This window comes from Cololabis saira, chromosome 20 (genome assembly GCF_033807715.1).
Source record: "Cololabis saira isolate AMF1-May2022 chromosome 20, fColSai1.1, whole genome shotgun sequence".
Taxonomy (NCBI): domain Eukaryota; kingdom Metazoa; phylum Chordata; class Actinopteri; order Beloniformes; family Belonidae; genus Cololabis; species Cololabis saira.
Window position 1 is genome coordinate 29,349,352 of NC_084606.1, and position 19,212 is coordinate 29,368,563.

Genomic DNA, 19,212 nt, shown 5'->3' on the forward strand with positions numbered 1-19,212 from the left:
TGTGGAGGGATGTGAGTGTGGCTGACAGCTCCAGGAGCGCTGTGCTGAGGATCTTTGCGCACCATGGGCACCGGGGACTACATCTGCTTGACCCTGCGCGGCGCTGCGCCCTGGGGGTTCTCCCTGCAGGAGGGAGAGGGGGACACCCACACACCCTTTCTGGTTTCACAGGTATATATGTATGTGCACCCTGTTTGCTTACATATCTATACATGCTTTTGGAAGTTTTTTAATCACGTTAAAGTTGATCCTGTGTTCCTCTTTGGATCACCAAAGGTGCCAGGTGCATTTGCAGTTATGCTGGTGAATTCAGAAGGGAACAAAAGCCTTTTCAAAAAGTTGGATCTGTGGTTGGGAGAAAAATATATTAGGAGGGGTGCGTGTGGCTGCATTTTTGTGTGCTCTGGCCATGTTTTGGTGAGAGATTCCTCAGCACCCTTATATGGTCAAGGCTAAGAGAGAGTATGAAGCTCAGGGCAGGGTGATCTGTCATCAGTTACGGAGATTTCACCAAGTAAGTAAGGCTTTATTTTCGAGATTTAACTAACCCGAGGAGAGAAGCGTGTTTAATCACGGGTGCTGATGCAGGCAAACAAAAAAGGTCTTAGAGGTCATCCTTAAACTATAACATGACCATCCAGACATCACTTAAATAGAACATTCAAATGAGAGATATAGGAAAATATTTCTTAAACATGATGGTGAGGTCTTAAACTTATTGTTTGGGAGTTTTTATCCATGATGGTGAACATGATGATTCAGTTTTCATGTGATCTGCAACAGGCCTTCTTTTACATTTTGTAAGTGTCTATACCCCCAGTGCATCAGCCTGCATGTCAGTTTTTATACTTTTATCTGGCAAATTCATTTGCAACTCTGCAATTTGTTTATGTGTTGTGCATTATATCAAATGAGCCCAATATTTTTCCTTGTACTAAAGTAGTAAAGTAAAAAAGTCATTAATAGTGGCATGCACAATAAAAGCAGTAAAGCCAGGTGCCTATACTTGAAGAGCTATTAGACTAGACTGTATATGGTGTTGCAATAAATGTTCACGAGTACTGAAGCCCCACGGATCCCTCATCGGCTTGTTGTCCAAATGTTTTTCCCGAGCTGCATTCCTGTGACATCAAAGCTCCTTCAGACACTGAAATCTTCAGCAGATCACTTCAATGACAGATGCTCAGCCTGTTTTTAATAGCCGAGGCTGCAGCTCTGGAGGTCATTTGTGACGTTTATTGTGATTTCTGTGGAATTATAGACAGAATTTGAACATTTCTCCATATGAAATAATCTGGTTTTATTTTTACTGAGGCCTCTGGTGCACAAAGGTTATATCAGAGCTTGTTTCTTTTCTTTTCTTTTATCAGGAATCCGGAGTCCTTCTAATATTAATTTAAAAAAGTACCTCATGCAACCTTGCAAGAGGCTCTGCCAAAACAACCAGCATGAGAAAATGGAAAGTCTAATGCCTGTTTAGTTTCAGTTTTATATTTTTCTTGTGAGAGTGCCGAGTGTTGCGTTAAATTTCTCTCGTTGGAGGACTTGAAAGCATGTCTGTTTGTTAAAAGTTAAAGAACAACTATCATATCATGGCAAACAATCCTCAGCAGCACAATCACCTGCGTCTGACTAAATATGATTTAAAGCTTCTGTTGGAAGTAGAGGAGTCTGTGTTTTGTTTCCAGAGAGAAGGTAGTTGTTCGGCGCGCTGACAAGCGGTGCTTTGTGAGGGCACGTGGTATCCACTCTTACAAGGTTCTCTCCATATAAGGGAGGTTGTATTTTTCTTCTTATTTGGAGTCCTGGCCTGACTATGAAGTTGATGAGATCACTTTATTTTTGCAGAAAGAGAACAATACAAAAGTGTTTAACTGCTTGTGCCCAAAAACTCTCCTTAGGGTGGTTATCTTTTGGAGATTTTCTGAGGGAATGTGCATGTATGCCAAGCAGATATTCCAAAATAATCATTATTCACATAACCAAGAGATATTTTGGCCTAATTACTGAGGTATTCCATCTTGGTATGTGAAATGTCAACATGCATCAGATCAGATTTAAAATACCGAATCACAAAGCAATTTTAACCTTAGTGCAAGTTTGCAACATTTGCAGGTTTATAGCTCTTTTTATGTGTTTATTTGAACTAATACCCAGTCCATGAAATCATATTCATGGCTTGAATGAGGTATAAAAGAGTGCTTTTGTTGCTGTTGTCTCAGCCCTAACAGTGCACCACTCGGGCCGCATTAAGCTGTCAAGCAATCAGTTAAATGCCTTTGCCTCAGTCATTCATGTGTTTTCCCGAGATGTTCCCACGTCCAATATTGGACTTGTTGCATTCAGAGGATCTTTTCCAGTACGAGGAGCGATAACAAATGCCAGAGGAAGACTTGTGCTTGTCCTCCACTTCTCTGTTTCACAACATCGGAACAAATAAAGGCAGGGTTTTTTAATCCAGCAGCTTTGTTTTGATAATATTTCAAGAGCGTTTCAGTGGTTCTGGTTCTGGTCAAGAGTTTCACTTTCATCTGACCATCCAGATGATAAGGGAATATGGTTTAATGGTGTTTTTATTTTTGTTATGTGGTCCTCCTGAGTATGTTATCTTTCCAGCACATTCTTGTGATGGCAATAGGAAGTGATTGGCTATAATACATTAATAGTTTTTATGCTTCACTGACATAAATCATATTCCTTCACCACTTGTCGCTTCTGGATCTAAGATAAATGTATCTTGATTAAATATTATATAACAGAACCACATATCCATTATATTTATCCTATCTAATAATTTGGTCATTTTAATATGTTAAATCATTTTCAAATTATTATAATTTGTGTAATTGCGATAATGAAACATTGATTATCTCGTTATCTCTGGGTGAACTAAGCTTAATGCTGCTTGGCTTGATTGTGCTAAATCACTGTGTGTTCTGTGTTGATCCACAATTGAACACAATAGGATTTTATTTTATTTTTTATTTTTTCTGGAGGTGGAGGTAACTCCTTTGCTTTTAACGATGAACAGTGATAACTTGGAGGCAGTCGTGGTCCACTGTGCTACATAAGAAAGGATACTTAAAGCCTCAGTTTAACATCCAGTGTTATTTTTCATGTGATGCAGGACATATCTTTTATTCAACTTGTCAGGTAACCAAGCACTTTATTGAAAAATGTTTTAGTCAAAGGCAAGTGTTTTTGTAAGCCCTCTCAAGCGTTCCCGGAGGGAAACACTTGGACATGGTTGATTTAAACTGTCCATGTGGAGATTTCACTAACAAAAGTTCAACGTTTTCCTCTCTCCTTATAAAAAAGACAAAAATAAACGTTTTGTCTCTTAACAGCAGGTCATTGTTGTTTTGCATTGATCATCCTCATGTATCCAGGCTTGTCTCTGGTTCCTGGGTGGGACAGTTGGTGTAAATATGACTTCAGCAACTTGCCCAGTCAGGCTTCAGCACATGACATGGCTGGGGATCCACCACCATCCTATAGCCATCCATTCAGGTTTTCAGAGGAAATGCTTAAACTATTACTATCTGATTTGGTTTATGCCTCATTGCCACTGCACAGTAGAAGTATAATCACGTGAAACCTTGTGTAAAGAAAGAAAACAAGACTCTATTGTGGAAATTGTTCTGTCGTGCTGTTGATGGTCAAAGACTCTGCAGGGTACCTGAGTTCTGATTAAATGAAATTAATTCTATTATACTTGTACTCTATCTTTTTTGTCTTTCACAAAATGGAATATCTGGACTTTTCATAATGGAAAGTATTTACGCTCTTAAACAATAGAAGAACAATGAGGGAATGACTTCATTAATGCAAACCTTACCACATGCTGTGTTTGTGTGTTTTACCTGCAAGGAACCTGGAAGTTGGCCAAAAATGTAAAAGCTTGATTGCTCAAAGCTGTAAATGGGTTAGTGCCCTGTGGCCACACCATGCAGTGCCATACTTCCTGCAATTTTCTGCAGTGTTTAAGCTTATTAAATCGATAATTTGAAAATGGTTTCCTCAGACGTGCAGTTTTATGTAACTAGAGCCCCAAAGAAGTCATCAGAACACTGGGCCAATGCGTTAGTACAAACACTCCAGCTTGTTTTCACTGGGGTTTGTACAGTAAATGGTGTCTTCTTTTAGCATGACCTAACTGTGTATCTTTGAGTTGAAGGAGAGGCAATCGTTTCCCTTCCTTTTTTGGGATACGGAGTGGTTGCTGTGATTTTCCAGACAAATCCGTGCTCCCTGTAACGAGGTGTGTGTCCCCAGGGAAGGGCACGCTGCTGCCTTGTAGGGCTTGTTTACACGCTTTTAACTCCTAAAAACTGCAGCGATGATGGACTCGGGAGTTTTATATGAAGGTTACCAGCTCTAAAATGCAACTCTTAAACTATTTTAGTGTATATAATAAAACAGGAACGTTTTGCCGTCCTGCACGTTACCTTGTCAAGACTTTTGCTTTTGTTTGAATATAAAGGCGAAGACGTAACAGAAGTGACAAAACACCAAGAAAAGAGTTTGAAAGTGTTTGTTAAAGAAATACTTTTAAATGCAAGTTCTGCAGCTGGACATCAATCAAGTTTTGTGTTTAGGGACTTGGGTCTTTGTTTATCTGTGCTGCTCATGTTTTCCTCCACCTTCAAAAGTCAAAGCTGGAATTGCGGCGCCATCTAGTGGTGGAACCGATGTACTACAAGCCTCCAGAACTGCGTTTGGTGAATTATGTCAACTATTGTCATATAGTTGTATTATCACTCATTTGGATTTCACTAACTAATCCTATATAGAAACCTTAAAAGATGAATGCTTTATTTAATTACAGCTTTTGGGTTTATATGTGTTTCCATCAGTGTGATTATAACTGACAATTTAGTCTGTTTTTTTTCCCCCTCTTGTAGGCAGCACAATCTTTTTCTCCACTTCTGGATTGTCCGTGTTAAATCCAGCAAGGCATTGTATTGTTGTTAAAATGAATAGATAAACCGACAACATAGTTATTGTAAGATTTACATTCTTGACGTGAGCACACTTTACAAAAGGCCAGTGCATACAAGAAGATAAATGTGTGTTTTTCAACTGAGGAAACCATTAAACAGTGGTGTAAAAGTAACTCCGCTTGTTGCCACTTTAGCAGAGGGACTTTCATTGATTTCGGCATGACATTATTTACTTGTAGTGTCACTGATCAACTTTTATTGATTGTGATGTCATTTTTCTGTAGCCGTGTTAATCAATCCATCATGGGAATTATCCAGGACATCCACACAGCTTGAGGGTTGAGATTTGTAGCTCTGTGTCCATCAGTATTTAAAGATCATTTCATGACGTTGCCATCTGAGACTTGACAGGGGAAAAAATGGGGGATTAGGAAACTAGGATCAATAGGGTTAGAAATCAAAGAAACATTGTAGACTTTATACATCATGCAAGTTTTCTCCGCTACCCTCTTTTTAGTCATATTAAATAACTATTTAAACATATATTTCCTGGGAGCATGTCCTCTAATTGTGTGGTATTAATGTGATAATTTATTCCCTCAGCCATATAAGTGTCAGTTTGTGCAGGATTTATAGTGTATTTCCCCGTAATAAATCCTTTTATTAATGAACCATTTGGCTGCAGGAACCAATTACGAGAAAATGAAACCATAAGTCACAAGTCATTGTTTTAACTCAGTGGCCTTTAAAGAGATCTGCACTCTGCTGGCCTGCAGCTATAACACACAGCTGAAAATAAAGATGGGATGAACTTTTATTACCGAACACCTAACCTTTGGCTTCCATTTCAGTCAGACTGTTTGTAATTGTTGGCGTGAATTGTGCAAATTATCGGCTGACAAAGCAGTGACTTCACATATTTTGAAGGAATTTATGCACTATTATTTTCTCTAAAATGGAAATGAGCCCGTTTCAGTTTATCAGCCGCCGTCATCTTTCTGGCATGTCTTTAAGATGAAATATTACTGACTTTTCAAAAAAACAATCACATAATAAAAGAGACTGCAAAGATGCTAACAGAAAACAAATGATTCAAACTTGAGTTCTTTTTTTTTCTTAATATCGTTATTGTTAGCAAAACGAACTGTACTGACATATTTATCTTTTGGATTTGATATTCAGACTGGATTTTTTTCCGCTTGCAGTGCCTAAATTTTCTATTGTTTCATTCTAAGATAAAACATCTATTTCTGATTCTTCCAAATGGGACTTTTGTGATATCAGTTACAACTAACAGGAGGATTTATTTTTGCAGTCTTACTTCCAGTCTGCATGGGATGTGCTCTTTTTCTGAATTTCCATTTTTGTTTAATTTTATTTAGGGTCTCCTTCCGTCATAGTTGCTAATTAGGGCTGGATGGGAGATCTTTTGTTGTTATATTTAGCCGAGATTCTCTTGATACACTTTCAACTAACAATTAAGAAAATAATATCACAAAAATGTTAATCCCCAGTGGAACTGATGGGGATCGTAAAACACCATCTAGTCATTGTGTATGGCCCTAGCAAAGTCATAGGAGATGCAAGTTTGCAAAAGTAAAGGCATGTATTTTAATTGTTTAATTTAATTGTTTCATTTTAATTGGCCTGTTTTCTTAATTTCTCTGACTCTTGATGGTTTTTCCAATATTCCCTACCCGTCATTTAACTCGAGCATACATGTAGTGACACGATTTGGCGTGATCTGACTTTGTTTCTGTTCTCTACAATTGTATCCACCACAGGTAGAGGAAGGTGGTCGGGCCTTCCTGGCCGGAATACAGGATGGGGACGAGGTGGTGTCAATCAACGGGAATCCGTGTGCCGATCTCACCCTTTCACGAGCATTTGCTCTCATCGACACGTCAGTCGACTGCCTGCAGTTGCTTGTCAAAAGGTAATTCTACCTACAAGTCCTCAGCTGACACGGCGATAGAAATGTGCACTTGTGTGGACTTGGTAATGCAGCACTGCAGCTCCTTGCCTTTGGAGTTGTAGTGAAAAGATGATATTAGCATTTAGATAGTGTATTCTTTTATGACCTATGCCCTTTTCAACCATCCTTGTGCATCCGTGTCTGCTAGTGTTTTAATTAGATACGTACAAGCCAACGCTGACCTTTCAGTCGGCTAAGCTGAGGCGCCTTAATGATGGCTGCATCCTACTGGCGGGAAGGTTTTCTCTGGTGCCTTCTACTCATGTGAAACCGAATCATCATTAATGCCTATAATTGTCCTTTTCTGGCTGCAACATGAAACAATATATGCTGCCAGTTATTCTAAATGTATACCACTGTTTTAGGAGGGAAGCAAAAGTAAATATTTTCCTTAGATTTATTAATTTTAGATTTAAATACCATTTTGTCAAGTGTATTTGTGTGAATATTGCTGCTGTTACTACACATGGAGTATATGACTTGAATTTGTAGTTATCAATATATATGAATATGTGTCAATCTTTTCTTTTTGGAGATAAGGATTAGACTTTAAAGTCTAATTGACATGAGCTTCGAGGCTCCATTGAGATTTTGACATCCTGCGATGCTCCCCCAGGCTCACCTTGAAAGTGGAAATTAGACAAAGTGGAGATTAAATTTGATCACTTTCCACCTCAGTGCCCTGACCTTCTGATTAACTTGCCGTCTGAAGATTAGATCCACTTGACTGCTCTGAAAACGTGTTCATCACAACGATGGCTCCAGTCCAGTGGCTACATTGCTCAGTTGTTACAATCGCATTGTTCAGTAATGTTCAAAGTAGATTCATCATATGGATGTTCTCCTGTCTAAAGCTCACTCAATGAAGTCCTTTTTAAGTGCAAAAGATTCTCTGATAATTCATTTATCTCAATTCTTTTCAGCCTTGTCCCTCCAAATGCAATAAGAAGCAGAAAAAAGAATTATTTGTAATATAAAGTAACAGTGACTTATTGCAGTTCATTGCTCATTGCAGATACCACTTCACCCCCCATGGAGGCTGTGAATCAGAAGAGACATGCTGCGTCGAGGGGGCTTCATCAGACGAGCCTTTAGAGAGCACCACCCTCCACATACTCTCCACGAGGCACAAGTCCCAAATCCCTGGGGAGATCTACCTATCTACGCCCCGACGCCAGGCCAGCTATGAGGATGTGGATAGCCGCAGAGATTTTCCCAGGAGATCCCAAGTGCCTTCCACGCAGCGGTATGCTCCAGCTAATGATCAGGGAGGCCACGAGCTGGTTTTTGAGAGAGAAGTTATGGGAGTACCGTTGTCCTTCTCCTCGGGAAACACGGTGGAGCTGCAGGTGTCCCTGGCTGAGCAAACCCTGGATGATTTGGGCTCTACTTCTCTTGGGAGCGCTCGTGGGATTGATGGGGAGCTCTCAACGAGGGAGGCCGTCGAGTCTACCACCACCAGTACGTTGCACTTTGTGCCGTGCCCGGCCAGAGAGCCCCTGGGCCAGCATGGAGTGGTGGTCGGCTCCCCCTCGATGCTGGGGCAGGTGGAGGTCATTCTGCAGCAGCCGGCAGCACCGGGAGAAGGGAGGGGCGTCCTGAGCGTGGGTGGCCCCGGGGTCAGTAAAAGCGATGAATCCCAAAGGGAAGGACAGGAGGGAGGAGGGTACTGTGCGGGTGTCCCTGGGTCTTTTACTGTCTCATTTGAAATTCCATCAGAAGAGGCGACACCAGCAGAAGAGCAGGACTCAGATTCGGACGGGGATCGAGACAAACCCAACAAGCATCGGGCGAGACATGCAAGTAAGTACCTCTGGACCGCTTTTATTTGTCCCCTATGAGTATAATCCTACTGTGCATTGTTGCATCCACGCGAGTAATAGAGATTTTTACAGGGTAATCTACGGCACTAAACTGCGTTGGCCAGCGTGTGTGCATTCCAAAGCCTGATGTGTGTGTAATCCTCAAAATAGCAATTGTGTCCCACTGCAGTTGGAGACGAGGGGCTTTCATGCCTTTGAATGAAAGCAGATACAGCCAGGTTCAACTGGAATCTGTGCTGAACTTAAATACTGATCAGAGAGTCACCAAAAGACAAATATAAAGATTCAAAATGAACAAGATAAAAAACAGATGTTGTAATTATGATATTATAAGCTACTACAGTTTGTAGAACATTTAAAACTGATCATTTAAAACTATCTTGATGGTGAATATGGATCCAGAGTGGATCCTCTGAGTTGCGTTGAAGACATAAATATAACACCAGCAGCACGCTCATGATGCCTGCACAAGTAACGCTTTGACAGACACCAGCATGTGCTCTCCGAGGCTGTTACCTGATCCTTTCAAACGAGTTGCTTTAACTGAGCCGGAAAACTGAGTCTGTTGCTCACTCCTGTTGTCTCCTCCACCTTCAGGTTAGTTCTGCAGGAATAGTACAAAAGTAAGGCTGCTTGCTGTGTTTACGTTACCCTTGCATTACTGGATTGTTTGTGAGTGGATTTATCAGGCGGTGTATGTTGAGACTTTATACCAAAAATGTTATTTCTTTTTTTCGGGTGGGAGGGATAGCTCGTCTTTTCACATATAAGGAAATGCTATCATATTGGTAAATTTAATGCATGCAAGCTCTGTTTTAAGTTCGTATTCTTGGCAAGTTTATTGCTGAATAACAGATTTAATTAAGTGCATTCTCAAATGAGAATATTAGACAGGGGTCAGAAAATGTCATTACTGCTTTATTGGCTGAATGTATTATGTGCAGCTGAGTAAGCACATATGGTGTTAGACAATCCCAAAAGTACAACGTGTATAGCTATAGGCATATGAATTTAAGTGCACTAAGAATATAGATAATTATTTCCTATTTAAAGGGGTAATTTAATTTGCACACTTTAGGATCTGCAGTGCATGACGTATTAATAGTTTATTGTTATTTGTGTCTGTGCTCTTCCTGTGAGCGCTGGGTAGAATTTTAAACTCGAGTTTGAGTAAATGTTGATAGTAGTATAATGTTACAAGCTGAAACTAAATTCTGTCGGCCTTGGTCTTCTTTCAAAACTTAATATGCATTCATTTTCTATCCTAAATTTGGGGCAGGCGTGAGTGGAAAACAAAGCTTCATGATTTATAGTAATCTTAATGACTATGGATACATAAGTAATGTAGAAGTAGTTTTGCAAGGACTTCCCTCAACTTTTCCTGAAGTCATTGATCAAAGAGATGGAAAGTACAAGCAAAACCTTGACTAATTAAGGCCTTGGGGGAGTTTTTTCTTTTTCCCCGCATTCTTCTCTTACTAAAAAGTATTTTTACATGTTTTTTGCTCCATTGTAAGTAACTTTAAACAAGATTAAGACGTATCCAATCGAAACGTCTTTCCAAAACTCTCCATATATGCAGTACCCTTTCTAAACCTATTTTAAAAACAGAACTATCTTTTTTTTCTCTGTACAGGGCTGAGGCGCAATGAGAGCGTGTCTGACAAACAGCTGAAGGAGGCCAAGTCCAAGTGTAAACGCATTGCTCTCCTTCTTACGGCGGCACCACCCAACCCCAATAATAGGGGGGTGTTGATGTTCAAAAAACATCGTCAGAGGGCCAAGAAATACACACTTGTGAGCTACGGGACTGGAGAAGAACAACAGGAGTACAGTGACGAAGAGGACGAGGAAGACGAAGACAAAGAAGAAACTGTTACTGGTGAATTTACCTTTGTGGCTTCAGTCAGTGCTAAATTAAACAACACTTATCTCACTGGTGACACAAGTAGCAAAGGTGTGCTAACTGTTAATGTGGACAAGGGTCTTCTTGAAATTGAAAAGAGCATGAACAACCAAGCTGAGATGGAGTCTTTGCCGGACACCCAAGGCAAGGGTGCCTTGATGTTTGCTCAACGACGTCAGAGGATGGATGAGATTTCTGCTGAACACGATGAGCTTAGACGCCAGGGGATCCCCGTGGAAGGACTTCAGGAGGCTGAAAATAAGGTAGTGGAGCAGACATACATGCAGTCCACAACAGACGGCCATGCTTACATGGATGTAAATATGCACCAGCAAAGCCAGCAACAGCAGTACCAGCAGTATCAGGAGCAACAATACTATGAGCAGCAACAAAACTACCAACAGCAACAACAATACCAACAATATCAACAGCAGCAGTATGAACAAAGGCAATATCAACAACAGCAACTGTATCAGCAACAGCAAGATTATCATCAAGAGAAACAGCAAATGCAGCAGTACTCTACAAATGTCAACGGTATGGTGCAGCACCAAACCAGTGAAATGCAAAGTTCTTTGAGCAATCGTACTGCGAAGCCTTTCACTGCAGAAAACATGATTGCAGCCCCTTATTCTCATACAGTGAGTGGGACCACTCTAGATTCTGTGGGTCAAGGAGAGCAGATAGCTTCCCGTGATGAGCGCATTTCTACTCCTGCAATAAAGACCGGCGTTCTGTCTGATTCAAGGAGAAAGAATACTATCAAGCCGATGTTCACGTTTAAAGAAGCTCCAAAAGTATCGCCCAACCCAGAATTACTGAACCTCCTCAACAAGAGTGATAAAAAGATGGGTTTTGAGTCAGGACCTGAGGAAGACTACCTCAGCCTAGGGGCGGAAGCTTGCAATTTCCTCCAATCTCAACGAGTTAAGCCCAAGATCCCCCCCCCAGTTGCCCCAAAGCCTGCGATCAACCCCAACTCTCCTCCTTGGTCTCCACAGATAGAAGGAGCCAATCCGGACATGCCTCAATGTGCCGAAAATACTCTGTCCACACCTGCTGTAGCCCCCACCGTGGAGACTGCCCCTGCTCTAGAACTCAAGCCAAGCACTGCACCTGCCCCTCAGCCCCCTCCCCCTCCCGCCCCCCGCCCCCCAGGAGACCCCTGCCAGCGCCAACATAGCCGGACAGCATGCGTGGACTGTCCCAGAGCCAGAGTCTCAGCCTCCGCCTCCGCAAGTGATCCATCAGGAGGCAAATGGTCCGATGAAGTCCACTCTGCAGCCCGAGCCTTCCCATATGACGAGCTGGGGTGTGGAACAAACACAGGCACAGCATCAGTCATCTTCCACTTCTTGGCATCATGCTCAAGTGCAGCCCCAGGAACCAGTTTCAAGTCAGTCCCCAACACAGTCCCCATGGCTAACACGTCGGCCTACTCCGAACCAGGCACCGCCTCAACAACCCACAAATACTTGGACCCCTCAAAGTCAGCCATCTTGGGCTCAACCACAAGAACAAGCACAAGGCCAGAGCCAGCCTCAGCCACCCTGGGTCCACCCTCAAGAGCAACCACAATCTCAAGTCCAAGTTCAACCACCGTGGGGACTCCCTAATGATCAGCCACACCATCAGCATATGCAGCCAGCCTGGAGTCAAACCCAAGAATCAATGCAGCCACAATCACAGAACAAATGGCAGCAGCCATCTCAAATGGATACTCAGCACCAAACACCTTGGGTGCAACAGCCGCAGCAAAAACCCCAAGTGCAGCCTCCTTGGGCTCAACAAGTTCAGCCAGAACCCCAGGCACAACCACCATGGGTTCAGGAACAACAGCGTCAGGCTTTGCAACAGCCAGAACCCCAGGCACAACCACCATGGGTTCAGGAACAACAGCGTCAGGCTTTGCAACAGCCAGAACCCCAGGCACAACCACCATGGGTTCAGGAACAACAGCGTCAGGCTTTGCAACAGCCATGGCCACAGGCCCAATCACCTCATCAACCGCAACCACCTTGGGTTTCAAGTCAGTCTCCACAACAACCTCCAGTTAATACATGGCCCCAGTCCCAAACACAAACCCAAGTTCAGCCACCATGGATCCAAGTAGCTCAACCACAACCTCATGTACAACCTCAAGCACAACCTCCGGCACAACCTCCAGCACAGGCTCAAGCTAATCTGAATCCATGGGCACCAGTACCTGCCCAGACGCAGCCCCAACCTCCATGGACTCAGCATCCTATAGAGCATGGTCAGCACCAAATGAATTCATGGGCCCAAGAGCAAAATCAGGCCCAACATCAACCACCTTGGGCTCAACCAGCTCCATCCCAGCCTGCACAGCAGCCAAGCTGGCACCAGCCGATATCAAATCCTCCACCACAACCACAAATTGACACATGGTCTCCGTCTCAGGCTCAGGTTCAGACACCTGTGAATTCCTGGACAGCCCAATCACGGGAAACACCTGTCAATGTTTCCATGTCTACAGTTAACACCCGTCCCTCTCCTAAACCTTGGCAAGCAATGCAAAATACGCCACAAAATCAGGACATGCCTCCTCCACCACCACCACCACCACGGCGAATGCTCTCTTTCACCCTTGGTGAAAGATCTGAATCCCCTATCAACCCCATGGCCACTATCTTAAATCCCAAATCATCTCATGGTTCAGCTTTTGAGATGCCAGTTGTCAAGGGGAAAGGAGCGGATATGTTCGCCAAGAGGCTGTCTCGTATGGAGAAGTTTGTCGTGGACTCTGAGACTGTCGAGGCAAACAAGGCGATCCGATCAACATCACCAACTCCTTCCTTACCGAATGAATGGAAATATACTCCCAATGTACGTGCTCCGCCTTCACGGGCATATAATCCTATGCAGTCCCCATCCTATCCCCCAGCAGCATCAAAGCAGCCCCCTGCAGCTAGTCTTTCAAGCAAAGCAAAGAAAAAAGACCAAGCAAAGAAACCTGCCCCTAAACCTCTTAATGTTATTGATGTCATGAAGCATCAACCCTATCAACTAGATTCGTCGCTCTTTATCTTCGGGCCAGAGGCTGCCAAGCCCCCTGTGCCAAAGCCCAGCTGCCCACCTCCTAATCCACCCGCTGACAGCCAACCAGTTATTTATGAGCAAACTGGCCCAGCACAGCAACCTGGACCATTTAGTGCACCATATCCCCAGCTACCCTATGGGATGACCATGCAGCCTGTAGTGCATGATGGCAACTATCAGCCAACCCAGCCTAATGTTTATCCTTATCAGCAACCTCCAGGTGGCCCATACCAGCAACAATATAACCAACAGTATCAACAACCTGTTCACCCTGCTTATCATCCCCAATCGTCTCAGTCCTCAAACGCTCCCTATCAACAGTCACTACAGGCTGCTTACCAGCCAGCAAACAGCCCTCCCTACATGGCAGCTCCCTCTGTACCTTACGAGCCACAGTCTACCAGTTGCTATATTGCTCCTAGTTTCCCTGTAGGTGCTAGGCCTCCATCTGTATGTGGTGGTAACCCTGTAGCTGCTCCCAAACCTAAGTTTACAGCTAACAAAAGCTCAGCTCAGGTGTGGAAGCCTGCAGTAGTTGAAAAAGAGTGATTCTCATAGAATCATGGCAGTCTTATTGCCGTATTGGATCAAAACCTGTTGCCCTACACTGCAAAGTGGAATACATGAGCACATGCAGTAAACTTGTTATTGTTACTGGTCTTGTTATTGTCATAGGCCAGAGCTCTGTTCAAGTGATTTTCTAGTGATGGGTTAAGAATGTAGAGGAGCATGCTCACATGCTCACTATGAAAGGAAAGTCTTAGAGGGGAAGAAACCTAACGAGTGAATGGCTTCAGACCATGAAAGCTCGACATTTATTTTTGAAAGAAGGGAAGTAATTTAAAAAGTATTTTAAAAGAAGAAGGTTGAATTTGGTAAATGAGTAATTGTTAAAAAAAGAAGGCAAAAATGAAAAGCAGATGAAGTAAAATGAGACAAGGGTGTGGTTTGAGTGTAATTGTATGACTAAATTTGTAGTGTCAGGCGGGTCAGACATTCACAACCCTGCAGTTTCAGGCCATTTGTAGCTCTGAATACAGCAGTTCCCTTTGTTATCATGAAAAAAGGTTTGCATAATCATACATTATTCAGTTATTAATGTAACTTTTTTCTGCAGTGTTTTTTCTCCTGTATATTACCATTAGCAACTACATAAGTGGGCAAGTTTTATTTTGAGCTTTTTGACAGCGGTTGCATCATGTTAGATACTAAATTTAAACTCCCTCATGAGGGGTCCAGTTCTGAGGTCCAAAGAGCAGACTCAGATTTCAACTCAACCCGATTAAGTCTTCCAGACCTTACATTCACATCTTACAAATCATAGTTGAAACAAAAATAAATATTGGCAGAGTAACATGTGAAGGAAATTCTAAAAATTGTATTTTTTTGGTACAGGGCTCCTTTTGTTCTTCACGTTCTTTTTCCTTTTTCTTTCTGTTTTTCTCTTCATTGTGCACATTCTGTATGATTCAGTGCTATTAAAATGTCTTTCATCCTTGTTTGGTTTCTTTCCTTTTCTCCATCGATCCTGCTTGTATGATTTCTTCCATTTTTATTCTCTTTTCATCTTCACCAGTCCTCCACCATGTACTATTACAGAACACAAGCTGTTGTATAAAATTCAACTATCAGCCAGATACAGCTCATCCTCCCAATAGTTTTTCATTCAAAAAGTTGAGATGAGTGCTTGAGTAGCACATTTCTGCAGAATGACTAAGCAATTATGCATTTATGGAGGATATTATTAGATACGAGCCTTCACTCCATCCCATTAGGTAATTTTGGAGGCCACGTGAATGGGAATAAAATATACATCCATGTTGTGTCATGCAGTTTTAAAAAGGGATTAAGGGGAAGTTTTGGTATCAAATCAAACTTATTGCAACTAAAAAACAATCTGTACATCAGCCGTGGATAAAATAAGTTTTAAGCACTTATTACCAAAAAAAAAAAAGGAAATAAAATGAGACAAAGATGAAAACTTTAATCCATGACTGAAGCCTTCCCACTAATGATTCAGTCAGTGTTGAATACATGTTGATGTTGAATCAAGCTTCACTTCAGAAGAATACATCCCAGTTTGACATACCTGTGCAGATGGCTCGACCGACTTTAATGCAGTCTTATGCACTGGATGCCATTAATCTACATAAACGTGACCTTGATATTCCAGCATAGCTTCATGTGCAGACTATTTTAAAACATCTGCTTCAAATCATATTCTCTTCATCAATATTAACAGCTATTGAGACCCGCTGTGCCCTGTTTCTCAGTTACAGTATGTTCAATTCAACACATTAGAAGGTGGATGAAAAGAAGTGGCAACAAAAAAAAACATACAGGCAATCCACTTTAGCCAAAACAATGAGTAGATAGTCTGCCAATCTGCTTATGTATCATTGTGTCTTCCCTAACTTCAGGGAGGCTTCTTCCAAGTACAGTATTTGAAGCTTGGAAAACACCTGAGTCTTCTGGTAATACATTCCTTTCTGTCTGATTTATAGTTGAACTTTTTCACGACTGCTCTGTCCTGTTTCTTTTCTGTCACTTTTGTCAACTTTCATGAATAATTAGTAATAGGAGTACATACTCTCACCAGAGGATGGCAGCACTATCCTTTCTGCCTAAATGCTGGTTTTAACGCAGTGCATTAAAGAAACTAAGGCATATTTTCACCTCATGTAACCCTTGGCTGTCTGGATCTCTCAGGGAAGGCTTTGGTATTAGTCATTTAGTAGTCACTGGTGTTGTCGTCTTGCAAAGCAGATCCAATGAAAACAAGTTGATTTATTCTTGTTCAGGCCTTCTTATGAGTCAGTTGTTCTGAGAAATAAGAGGATTGTCCACTAAGTTTAGACAAACTCTATACCACTGGACTGAAGAGGCTTACAGTGGAGACGATGACTAAGACTTCAATATGTTAAATAATACGTTTTATGGAGCACTTGAGTGCCTTGAATTTAATTTCTTTTTCAGGCTATTTTTGTGGCCTATTTCAGAGAATATATTTATAGATCAGAAATAAACTAGTACAGGTTTAATCATGAAATACACCATAAAAGATGAGTATGTTGTAAAGAACTAACCAATTTCCGTGTCTTGCAAGCCAATATGCAAATCAGCCAAAAATTAAAAAAAAAAAAAAAAAAAAGCCCTTAAAGTAAATCAATCAATGAAATGAAAATAAATTCTGGATCCTTCTTTGCAGGCATTTGGCAGGAGCTACTCTCTTTCTCCACCAGCCAGGCTACCGTTTGCAAGCCAGAAACCAGCTTCTGCTTCCTCCTCTCCCAAGCCTCCAACCCGGGCCTCCACGATTCTCCCAACATCCTGGCTAGAGAAGGGCTTCAAACGGCCCACCCCCTGGGAGGCCGCGTCCCGGCACCCCCTGGGCCTGGTGGACGAGGCCTTCTCTTTTCAGAACCTCCAGCAGTCTCTCGCTTCAAACGTCTGCCTGGCGGCTCAGCGTAAAATGATGCCCGAGGCACCAGCGGAGTGGAAGGTCGGGCCTTCTCTACACGCTCAACAGAGAACCGGCAGCCAGACCTGGGGCCGAAGCTGCAGTCAGGGTCGAGCTCCCCTCCCATCGTTCATCTCCCCAACAAAAAGCCCTGTCTCCTCCCCAGTAGGTCACGCGGCTTACAGGTCTCTGCCCAGACGGTGGCAGCCTCAGAGGTACGTGGCAGAGGTGCAGCCCTCGGCGTCTCCGTCCACCTATAACAAGCATCTGGAAAAGGAAACTTTCAAGTCTGGTGCGAGTGCGAGCAGCACCTGGAGGTGGAGGCAGTAGGATGCGGCTCGGCCTGCGTGTTCATGAACGAAGACCTGTTTAGTCTTGGAGTCAACAGTACAAATCAGAAGGAGACTTGTGATAAGCTGACGTAAGCTTAGAAATTACATCAGTTACATTACAAGTGTATACAAATGTGTGTTTCTCTTTTCTTTGGTAAATACACTGAAGTTGGCGTGTACTGTAGTTCAGCGTGAGGAAATGAGTATGTTGTTCAGAATGGATATGAGTATTAATAAACACCCATCAGCGGCACACAGTTTAATCCTCGCAAAGCTATCAGGAGATAAAATAGAATAAGAATTTTAAAAAAGAAAGATGAGAGGGATTAGGTAATAGTGTATTTAAGGGTTAGCGCAGGTTTTAAGATGTAAAATCAAGATACATGATGGGTGTTCTATAAAAATGGACATAGACTTTGAAAGATTTTTAGAAAGCCAGTAGTTACTGATGTGCCAAAGTGGCCTGCCCTTATCGGTGCCACACCAGTCTTCAGCTGTGCATGAGTGAGCGTGTTACTTAAACTGAGTTAAAACTGGCTTTTGCAAAGAAAAGTGAGAGTTTGACCGCAGATTCAAACACGACGACTTCTTTTTGAGTTTTGTTTCTCACAACGTTTCCTCCTCGAGTCCGTCATTTCCTTGCATGTAGGGTTTGTCTTCCTCAGAGCAACAAACATGACATGACATTAAAGTCATTTGCTTCTTGAGGTTAATGAGGACAAGCCTGAGCAAACGCTAGTTTTACATTTTCTGCTTGTGACCAGCTTAGACTTCAACTCTTGCCATTTTTTTTTGTATACATTATGTGTCACACTTGCAGACGTCTGAGCTCCACGCCACTGTCACGGTCAACAGATTTTGTTAGCTTCCTTTCGCTCTGTTTAAGTGTTGACTTTGTCTTTTGCATTTCCATTTTTGGTGTTTTAGTTGGTGTTGCTCACTGATTTATTTTGAAAGTGTTTTTCTTCGCACCATCTGTTGAGTTTTGTATCCCACTCCGGTTTCCCACCAGTTTTTTGGTTGCTGATTTGTGATTACTCCACTAGATGTGTTTACACTTACCTTGCCTTATCTAGCAGTTTGGGTTTTTGTGCCCATTTGCTGCAGTTGAGTTTATCATTCCAGCCGCTCTTTGTTTGGTTTTTGTTGGGGCTTATTTGGACTCTTTTGGATTGCCTGCTTCATCAGCAGCAGCTTTTATTTAAAACCAAAAAAAGACATCTTATTTATTCCCCCTCCTTTAGCCTCCACCCTGTGAGCCTGAATTTAACTCCTCTTTTATCAAGACAACATGCACATTCAAAGAAGTGATGGCAACTTTTAAAATTCAAGTGATTTTAAACTTGCGTTATCTGTTCATGCTGAAAGTGTATATTGAATTTAAAGTCAAAGAAGTTAAAGAAGGTACAACTTGTTTGCAAAGAGGCTTAAGGATCCTGAAGGGTAGATATTGGATGTGTCCAAAATTGCCCCCTAGTTACTATATAGTGCAATATGAAGTGTGGTCACCATTTTTTAGTGCTCTCTGCACTGCAAGAACAACCCCTCTGGAAATAAATCTAATATTCAAGGAATCTAGTCAAAATTATCTCATTTTAAGAAAAAATATCTTAAAAAAAAAAGTCTTAAAAAAAAAAGTCTTGACTAGAATTTTTAAAACAGAAACAAAGCTTTTAGTTTCTTAGAAATTCGTTTTGTAGTGTGGTAGTGAGG

The 19,212-nt window shown here is 42.1% G+C and overlaps 1 protein-coding gene across 1 annotated transcript; it reads left to right on the forward strand.

Annotated features, from left to right (window-relative positions):
* The first annotated feature begins 43 nt into the window (after nt 1–43).
* On the forward strand, nt 44–18,212 carry LOC133420804 (synaptopodin-2). Its single transcript, XM_061710638.1, is given in 6 exon segments — nt 44–171; nt 6,728–6,879; nt 7,934–8,721; nt 10,378–11,780; nt 11,782–13,494; nt 16,916–18,212. Coding segments are annotated over 6 exon segments (4,746 nt in total). The 5' UTR covers nt 44–63; the 3' UTR covers nt 17,498–18,212.
* The last annotated feature ends 1,000 nt before the right edge of the window (nt 18,213–19,212 follow it).